Source organism: Microtus oregoni, unplaced genomic scaffold, assembly GCF_018167655.1.
Source record: "Microtus oregoni isolate MIOR12 unplaced genomic scaffold, Mior012 000071F_ref0000514, whole genome shotgun sequence".
NCBI lineage: Eukaryota > Metazoa > Chordata > Mammalia > Rodentia > Cricetidae > Microtus > Microtus oregoni.
This window is the reverse complement of record NW_024543978.1, coordinates 1774586-1784017: the sequence shown is the minus strand read 5'-3', so window position 1 is coordinate 1784017 and position 9432 is coordinate 1774586. Positions and strand designations below refer to the sequence as shown.

The window sequence follows — 9432 nt, the reverse complement described above, 5'->3', positions numbered from 1 at the left end:
GAGTCCAGAGTCCCCAGGTTCACGCCACACTCTAGTGACTAAGGAGGGACCCTAGAGATTGGACTGAGGAAGAAGGTCCTGCTTGAGCCCAGAGGATCTCTCTCAAATCCAGAGAGATAAAGGTGTGTGTGTGGGAAGGGGGAGGGGGATCCTGCCTTTTGGGAGTTGTCAAATAGTTGGGAAAGACAAGTGCAGGCACAGCTGCAGGGAGAACATCTGGAGGAGGAGAGAGCTCTGCAGCTGCTCCCCTGTGCAGCACTGAGCTACCATGGAGCTTTGCTTGTGTGTGGTGACCCTCGCTACAGTGATGAGCCCACGGTGTCCGGCTGTGAGGCTATGGTGGCAAGTTCCTGCCCTCAGAGGAGGAAAGGTGAAACCTCTGAAGATCAAGGTGGGGGTGAGGTGACCCAAAGGCCAGGCTGTCCTGTTCTGGGTGGTGAGGCTAGCCCTAGAAAGCAGAATCACCCCCTTCTCTGTCCTGTCTTCTTCCTACTGTCCCCAACTTCCAACCACAGCCAGACCTTTGCCTGGGAAGGCCTTTCTGCCTCTCTCAGTCCCCGCGAGTCCAGTTTTAGTCCTCATAACCCCAGAAGCCCTCTCTGGTCACATCAGCTCCTTTCCCGAGCTTCTCTTGAAGCATGGGGCATGGCCAAGGCTCTTCCTGGGGCCTGTGTCCTGCCAGAACATATCCGGGCGACCAACGTGGTAAGGTCAGGGCCGTGATGATGAACAGTTTCCGTCAAGAAAGCTGAGCCACTGTCCTGGAACAGACTGGCTACGTTGGTGCTGCCCACCTGGATTCTGAAGGCATATGGGAGCCATCCCAGTACTGTGTTACCCTCCTGGAATGGGGCACCAGCTGGGGCTCTGCCCTACAAGTCCTTCAGGAGTTTTGTGCTGGGAATTGTCCTTTGCGGGAACGAAACCCTGGGACGACAGCCTGGGTTTCTCCCACCTAGTTCTCCAGTTAGAACACCAAGGTCACATTTCTGTCTCCATGGGGCCTCCAATTGGAACCCTGAACAATAGCTGCTACTCCCACAAAATCCTCAAAAGTCAGCACCAATAAAAAAATACACTTTATTGTGTCTTCACATTGGCAGAGGCAGCACACCAGGGCACAAAGACAGCAGAGCATGCAGAGGCCTGAGGTGGGTACACGGGACAAGGCAAAGCGATCCTCCCAGGTATCCCCAGCCCGCTCTCCTGTCGACTTCCCTGTAAGCCCCAGGGCCCCTAGGGCACAGTCATGAACCCCTCTGCCCAACAACCCATGCGCCCACCCTCAAATTTTGATTGCACAGATGGGGCAAGAAGGGCAGGCTTTGGCCAGCTGAACAGGCATCACTGCCAGGAGGGCCATCGTCCCAAGCCTTGGAGGAGGGGGGCAGAAGCAGCTGGCGCGGCTCAGCCGGAAGCTGCAGCACTGAGGGAGGAGGGCGTGGGAGCCCACACCTGCCAATCCAGCCCCAAGCTCCTCAGCAATTTTGTCTCTCTTGATTAAACATCCAAGGAACATCAAGTTCACAGACGTGTTTTCTTCTCTTCCATCTTTCTGAAAACATCCAGAATGGAAAAGCAGAGAAAGGCTTCAAGGTTCCTGGGGGCACTTGCCACTTTGTGGGGCGAAGAGTTGAAGGGAGAGGGACAAAGGAACTAGGCTCTGGGCTTAAGCAGGAGACAGAGGCAGCAAAGGGCATCATCCCCAGATTGTCTGAAAGAGGGAAGGTGTTGCAGTGTGTGGCGGGTGTGCAGCGGGTGTGTGCACATGCAAGGCACACTGCTGGGGCAGGAGCCTGGAGCACACACCAAGGTTTGCATCAGAGAGGACACCAGCCACTAAGTGTGCACAAGGGGACACCACGGGCACCACTGGCACGGCACTGTCTGTGGAGGCGCAACACATGCCTGGGACCCCTGAATTGTCTCTTCTGGGGTGAAGGAGCATGTGGTGGCAGAGCTGGCCAGCACGCTCCAGTTCCACAAGCAAGGGCCCCTGGCTAGCCTACCAGGCTCCCCCACTTCAAGATGGTTGATGATCTAAGAGGCTGTCATGGCATTTAGAGTGGCCACGGACAAGGCAGGGCCCACGAAACAAGTGCCAGGCCACGGCCACGGAAGGGTGGAGCGGCGGCTCACTTCCAGCACTGCTCCAGAGAGCCGTGGGGCTGGACCTTGAGCTTCTGGGGGCAGAGGAGCTTGGTGAAGGCTCTGCGGAAGCTGTAGTGGCACAGCGGGTAGAGGACAGGGTTAACGGCTGAGTTGGCCCACAGGAGCCAGAAGGACGTCTCGTACCAGTAGTCGGGAATGCAGTGGCCGTGGCAGGCGGCTCGGATGATCATTAGGAGTGTATATGGGGCCCAGCAGAGCCCAAAGATGCTCACAATGATGGCAAGCGATTTGGCCACCTTCTTGTCCCGTGATAACCGGAAGCGCTGGGTGATGCTCTGGGACACCATCTTCATGCGTTTCTCCAGGGATGCTGAAGATGCTGATGGCTTGGAGCCCCTTTTGAGTGAGCGTGGCCTCTCAGTGCCCCTCGAGGAGCTGCCGGAGCTGGAGGTGGGTGAGGCAGCGGCACCCCCACCACTGCCACCCCCGAGAGCAGCCTCCCCAGCCTCAACACCGGGGCCTGCCTCGCCCACCCCATACCTGTGCAGTGGCATGGCCTCCCCATGCCCTTTTGGCCAGCAGCCCCAGCAACTGGGAGGAGCTGGAGGTGGTGAGGGCTGGGCATCAGGTGGGGGTTCTGGACCAGCCTCACGGGCCCCGTCGAGCCGGAGGCGGGTGCGCCTCTGGATGTTCAGGTAGATGCTGAGGTTGAAGAAGGTGACGCTGAGGAAGGGTGTGAAGAACTCGAGGGTAGAGGCCGTGATGAGAAAGTACCAGTTGTAGAAGAACTCAGCGTAGCAGTGGCCCTCGGGGATGGAGCTGCCACCAGACAGGTACTCCCAGCTCAGGATGGCAGGGCCATACAACAGGAAGGCCAGCACCCACACGAGTGCCATCTTCCGCACCGCCCGCCGTGTGTCCCCCTGTTGGGCCCGGTAGGAGACCTGCAGGGGGTCGTACAAATTAAGAGGTCAGGAACATTGGAGTGGAAGCTCAGAGCAGCCTCTGGGACTCCATGTCTGCCGTGGGCAAGGTGCCATGGCCCTTCTCTCCACGGGCCCGCCCTTGCCTGTGTCCCCTGGCTGATGGGTGCTCTGCCTCTCTCCTAGAGACCCAGAGCCACTCACAGCCGACCAGAATCTTGCCTCTTTACCATGCCCAACCAGCTAAAGCTCCATGGGGTCCTGCCTCTGGTTACTGACCACCAGCACCCAGATTAGCATTTGCCACACCCAGGAGCCACGAGCAACTGTTTCTGATTCTTGCTTCTTGCAAGGGCCACAACCCTCTTCAGCGGCTAGTCATGTTGACTTTGCCCTGTCTCTGTTCTAGTACTTCCTTTCCCCCACTAGTGGAGCTGGGAATACAGAAAGGAAACTGCCAGCTGGCCCAATGCTGGAGACCACCCCACACACACACCCTTTTCTAGAAGGAGAATGCCTAGAAAAGATGGCGAGGTGGGGTCATCTAGTCTTTTCCAAGAAGCAGCATGTCTAGCCTCCAAGTGCAACCAGTAAACAAGGGGCAGGGTGCAGAAGGGGGCAAGAATCCTGCTATGGAGCCTCAGTGAAACAGCTGAAAGAAGTGTCCTTGATGGCCACCTTGGAAACCACAAGACCAACAATCAAAGCTTGTGCTAACCCCAGGTCTATACTGGACACCCATCACAATAACCCTGTGATTGCACCACTCTCTCAGTGGGTCAAGGGTTGGAAGAAGGGACCTAGGGAGGCTCAAGAGGGCCTTTGCAAGCCAATCCTTGGGCTGCCCCTAATAAGACCTGAGGTGAGTGAGCCATCAAGGAGAGACGATGAAGCAATAACTGCCGGACCCCCTCAACACCAGTGGAGCTTGTGACCGGCCTTCTTGGGGCTATGTGTGTACACTTTCGTGTACACAAAAGCGGGAAGGATGAAGACCCTCCCTCAGTTCCAGGGATTCTGGACATGCCCAGGACAGAAGCTGTACACCGGTACCCCTTCCTGCAAGGCTATGGGATTCCAAGCTAACCTCCTGTCCCAAGCTAATACTGTTGGCCGTTAATGGTCACTGAAAAGTGGCTCGCATGTCAAAAGGGAGCAAGCCCACCAGGCATCTGCCTACAGCTCAGAAGCATCCATTCCCGGTTCAGTGCCCCCGACACACAGAGTAAACTCGATTGCCCACATCCCAGGACTCACAGCTCGAGTGACGGACAGGAATCGGTCATAGCTGATCAGCACGATGTTGAAGACCGAGGAGGCACACAGCAGGTAGTCGACCACCAGCCACAGCTTGCAGAGGCCCCGGCCGAAGGTCCAGCGGCCCGTCAGCACATACGGAACATACAAGGGGATGCAGAAGGCACCTAGGGGAGAGCAGCTGCGGTGGGACCGTGGCTCAGGATTTGGGGCCAGACCGACGGACCACATGGAGAGAAGGCAGAACCTGGCCCTCATAGAGCAGCCACCTTTCTAGGGCCAGCAATCCTATTTACCCTACCAGCCCCCCCCACCCCTACGCAACTGGGCAGCTGCCAGCCTCCAGCCTCCACAAAACCAATGTCTCCTGGACCTGGAGGCAGGAGGAAGGACCTCCACGTAGGGACCTCTGGACCCAGAACCTGTGTTCCTGCCAACCCTACCAACCACCAAGGAGGAAAAGGGGTATATGTCCTCCTGAGCTGTCTGGTCCTGGAGCCGATCATCCATTCCTACCCTGGCTGTTAAACAGCCTCCCTTCTCAGCTTAAAAACCGAGAAAGATTTTCTCTTGGCTTAAAAGGTTCTTGGCTGCAGCCGCGCCAGCCGCTCTCACCGCCCAAACCGGCTTCCAGCGTCTAGGAGACGCAGCAGCTCGCAGCCCCAACAGGTGTCTGGCGCTCCGGCCCCCACCTCCTGCCCCGCCCCCCCTCCCCCAGTCGGGAGCAGAGCTTGGACACGTGAGAACGAGCTCCTAGGAGCATTTCCTTCATCTCACCCCCCCCCGCGCGCCTTCTCCACGGTCCCCTTCCCCAGTACAGCTCCCCAAATCCCCCTTCCATGTCCCCTCCCCCCCAGCGTCCTCACAGCATCCTGAGTCCGGCGCCGCTGCCTTTGTTTGGTTCGGCGCAGGAGCCAGCGCTGTACCCGCGGTTGCTGCGCCTTGCGCCTTGTTGAGCTCCCGCCGACTGGGGCAGCATCCCCGGGGACATCCCTACAGCCCCCGTCCTGCGGCCCGGGAGGCGAGGAACTTCGCCAGTGCCCACCATCCTAAGATTTCTAGAGGTCCCTTCCCCAGGCCCAGACCCTAAGAAGCCACCCCAGGTCAGAGCGCCAAGCCCCATTGCCCAGCCCGGGCTCTGCGCCCCTGGACTCTTGGCAGCGGACGGGGTCTGGGGGCTTTACCCACGAGGAAGTCGGAGATGGCGAGGTTGAGCAGAAAGAAGTTGTTCTGGGTGCGGAGGCTCGAATCCGCCACGAAGGCGAGCATGACTAGCGCGTTGCCCAGCACTGTGGCCACGATGAGCAGCGCCATGAGCGCAGCCAGGACAGCGGTCCAGGCAGCCGAGAAGCCGCGCGCCCCGCCTGCAGCCGCCGCCTCACCGGCCAAAGCGCCCGACGCGTTCAGCAGCCCGTCGGGCGGCGCGCGCTCCATGGCCCAGTAGGCTTACACGGCTCAGGGACACCGGGCAGGGTGTGGGCCGAGAGAAGGGTGGCCGGGTGGGGCCCCTGCTCGGGAGCCTAGTCTTTGCCGGCTCTTCACCCAGCCCGGTTTTCCGGGGGGCGCCCGGAGCATGGTCCGCGGGGCCGGGTGCGAGAGCCTGGGTTGGAGTCCCGGAGAGCTGTGCGGAGGGGGCTGGGGTCGAAATCTGAGGGAAGTGGGGCGGGCGGCGCGGCTGCAGCAGCAAGAGCAAAGCCGAGCTCCAGCCGCCCGCGGCGCGTCGGTGCACCCCGAGCTCAGCGCGCAGCCGAGTGCGCCCCGCGCCCGGCCCGCCGCCCCCCGCGCCCCGCTCAGAGCCCCCGCCATTGGCTGGCGCCCTCGCCCCGCCTCCGTCCCGCCTCCGCCCCGCCCGGCGCGGGCAGCACCACGGACAGCGCCGCGTGCCCGCCGGCCGACTAGAGCCCCTGCCCGGGTGCGCACGGCGGCTGGCGGAGAGCCCGACCTGGGCACTAACCAACCACAGAATTGGGGGCCGTGTCTAGGTCGAACCTAGAAGCTGGTCCCTTGGCTATCCGTCCGCTCTCGTGCCATCAGTCCTGGTGATCCTTGCCCAACCCTTGTCCGTTGCCCCTGAGCTTGTGAGGTCCTGGGACAGGGCCCGGGTCGGGTGGGGAAATGGCTGCACCCCAGCTCTGGGGAACTTGCGCCCCAGGATTGCCTCCCGCATATTGCTCTGGGAAAGTAGGTTTCTGGGGTAAGAAATGTCCAAAGAAGGATTGGGTAGGGGTCTCTGAAAAAGTCGCCGGGGACAGGGGTTCTCTCTAGCCTCATATGCAGAGCTGTGGGTCTCAGTCTCCACGTGGTTAGACAGAGCTCAGAACAGGGTCCAGGGTGACCTGCAAGGCGCACACAGATGTGGAGTTACATAAGGGAAAAACGAGCCTGAGCGGACCCAGCCCAGAGCTGAGCACGTTCACCCAGGACTCAGCAGCCCTGGGTGGAGGGGCGACCCACAAAGCAGCGTGGTTCGGGCCACCAATGCTCCGAGTTCAGAGTAGGGTGGTCAAGCTGCAGTGGACAAGCGAGGTCGCTGAGTTCTGGGTACAGCCAGGGTGTTGGCAGCTCCGTTAGTGCCCACGGGAGGGGGGAGGAGGAGAGCTGGCCCCCCTCCTCTGACACAGATACTGGAGGTCAAGGACAGAGTTAGCAGGAGAGGCTTCCTGCAGATAGACAGACACACCCACGCTCTGACACACAGACATCTATAGTCAGGGAAACAGCTACCCGGCATCGGGCTGGGACCCACGAATAGTCGTCAGACAGCAGACAGGGAACAGTGCCCGAGGGAGAGGGAAGCAGCGACTGTCCTCTGTCACCAGCGGCACACATCAGTGGATGCCTCACAGCGGACAGAAAGGCAGTCTGTGTGATCGTGGGGGAGGGGGACCCCAGGCACTGCTCCAAGCACCCCACACTGACAGCCTGCTGCTGGTCATGTGGGGACTCGCCCCTCCCCCAATTCCAAGTGGTCCTCGGAGAGCTTTGGGCAGTAGGGACAGGCCTTCTTATGATCCAGCCTCCGGGCTGGAAAAGAGGAGCTCCTACCCCTTAACAGCACCTTCGGCGGGCGGCGGAAGCTCCTGCGGGGGGGGAGGGGTGAATTCCCACAGAGCCTCTCCAGAAATTCCTCCCTGTTCTGCTATTACAAGCCCCGAGGCTCCCCTCCTCACCACACTGACTTCTCCAGAAGCTGTGCTGGGTTCAGGCACCTAACTAGTGGTCAAAATAGAATGTGTCCTGAAACTGGGCAGCAAGCTCCACCTGACCTGTGAGCACCGTCAAGCATGCCCTGCCCTTCAAGTCTTCCTGTGGCCTGACATGATGGGCAGAGTTCATTGTGCCAGACCTACCCGGCACCTCCCCCAAAGTTCTGCTCTCTCAACTACTTCTGGCAAAGTGAATCAAACTGGACATGTTCAGAATTCCCCGAGTCCTCAGGAGATGGAGTTGGAGGGCGTGTAGAGGTACCTCTAGATCTCATTTACTGGCTGGAGCCTCAGTGTCCCCATCTCAACACAGGATTGAGGGAAACAGTAAATAAAAGTTTGCAAAATCCTTGTTAAAGTCTTAGCCAGTCCCAGCTCCACTCTGAGGTCTGCCCTGGCATTGGTCATGACTCTGATCTGGCCCACAAATCGCAAGTGGAGGCTGGGACCTTTTGAAGAACTCAGGACTGGGTAATACGGGGGCCCACCTGCTGTGTGTCTCCCTTCCCTTCAGGAACTGCTCCTGTCTAAGCCTCTGTAGATGTTTCCACTTGCTGCCCACCCCCAGAGAGCTACCCGGGGACCACCTGGGACAAAGAGCCCTTCCTGGTGGCCAGCAGCTGGGTAGACACACTTCAACCCCACTGCCCCACAGCTGTCTACAGTGCTGGTGTGTTATGTTCAGCACAAATGGAGAGCAGGCAGGGTGCCCACGTCTTACAGCTACCTGCACCCTCATAGGAACTCTGAGGAAGCCAAGTTCCGTAAGGACACCCAGCTAGGGTCACTTCAGACCCTAGCGTGGAAGGTTCAGCTGCATGATCTTGGAAGGAAGCTACCCAATCTCTTGGAGCCTGGAAACCTTATTTGTGAAATTGGAGGCCAGAAGAGGTAGGGAGGTTGAGTTAATCCAGAGGTTTAATAAGGACAGTGGCTGACGGTGATGTGTGCCCCCTATAGGCCAGACTCACTGCTTGCATGCATGACCTCATTAGCCCCCAGACACCCTATGTTATGACACGACCCCTCTGGGTCGTGTCCCTTCTGGGTCCCATATCAGATATTTACATTATGATTCATAACAGTAGCAAAGTTACAGTTACAAAGTAGCAACAAAATAATCTTATGGCTGGCGGTCACCACAATGTGAGGAACTGTATTACGGGTCACAGTGTTAAGAGGGTTGAAAGCCAATGCTCTATGTAGGGTCACCTGCGTAGGGACTCACAGACCTAGAGTTCACCCTCTCAAGGCTTGTAGTCCTGGTTCACTGGCAACCACACAGGCTCAGGAACTTAGCCGGCCCTGATTGGACCAAGGCAATGCATAAATAGGAAAGGTGGCTGTGTGGCACCCTACCCTGGAGGATTCGCCCAAGAAGAATTTTGTGTAGATAAAGCCAGAGGCAATGCCCAGTGTCCTGGTGAGCCAGGAGCCTTGGAGGAAAAGGCCTGTGGATGGAGACAGGGAGCCTTGGCTTGGGACCATGTGAATGCCATGTGATATGAGCATGGCAGTGTGTGTATCATGTGCAGACACCCATCTGAGTGTACCTTACGTACTGGCATTTTAGCAAAGTGTGGTAGCCACACTGGAGGCTCATGTGGGCCCAGAAGCTCTAATCCAATGTGCTGAACCCTTGTTCCTGATGTGCTGGATGCCTGGCCACGGACCCATCTCAGGAGCAAACTCTGAAGAAATAGCCCTTCAAGGAGCATACCTGGTAAGGAGCCAACCTCGCAGCCTCCTAGCTCAGGTTACCTTTGCTTACCCACTCAGCCTATGCCACCATGCGAGAGCTTTCAGAATCTCTATCTGTGGGCACATGTACCCACATATGCAGTATCTGGTTAGGAAATCAATTCTCAATAAAAGAGGCCGGGAGTGGTCCAAAACCAGAACCCCATGCCCTGGAGGAGCAGTGGCATTCTGTG

The 9432-nt window shown here is 58.5% G+C and overlaps 1 protein-coding gene across 2 annotated transcripts; it reads right to left on the bottom strand.

The window, feature by feature from the left end:
• Positions 1 to 1061: 1061 nt before the first annotated feature.
• Hrh3 (histamine receptor H3) lies at positions 1062 to 6152 on the bottom strand. 2 transcript variants are annotated; one of them, XM_041641914.1, is made up of 4 exons: positions 5477 to 6152; positions 4293 to 4459; positions 2653 to 3056; positions 1062 to 2556 (listed from the first exon to the last, which is right to left on the bottom strand). In XM_041641914.1, exons 1-4 carry the CDS (start codon positions 5724 to 5726, stop codon positions 2136 to 2138), a joined length of 1242 nt encoding a protein of 413 aa, XP_041497848.1. In that variant the 5' UTR covers positions 5727 to 6152; the 3' UTR covers positions 1062 to 2135. The 2 variants fall into 2 exon arrangements, with proteins under 2 accessions (XP_041497848.1, XP_041497847.1); XM_041641913.1 differs by having other exon boundaries at positions 1062 to 3056; positions 5477 to 6149.
• Positions 6153 to 9432: the final 3280 nt, after the last annotated feature.

Excerpts from the sequence above, each read along its gene's own strand:
- Hrh3 (XM_041641913.1), bottom strand. The coding sequence starts at position 5,726 with ATGGAGCGCGCGCCGCCCGACGGGCTGCTGAACGCGTCGGGCGCTTTG. Across the intron at positions 4,460-5,476 it reads CATCTCCGACTTCCTCGTGG|GTGCCTTCTGCATCCCCTTG; the intron begins GTAAAGCCCCCA and ends GCTCTCCCCTAG. Across the intron at positions 3,057-4,292 it reads TCCTGTCCGTCACTCGAGCT|GTCTCCTACCGGGCCCAACA; the intron begins GTGAGTCCTGGG and ends GACCCCCTGCAG.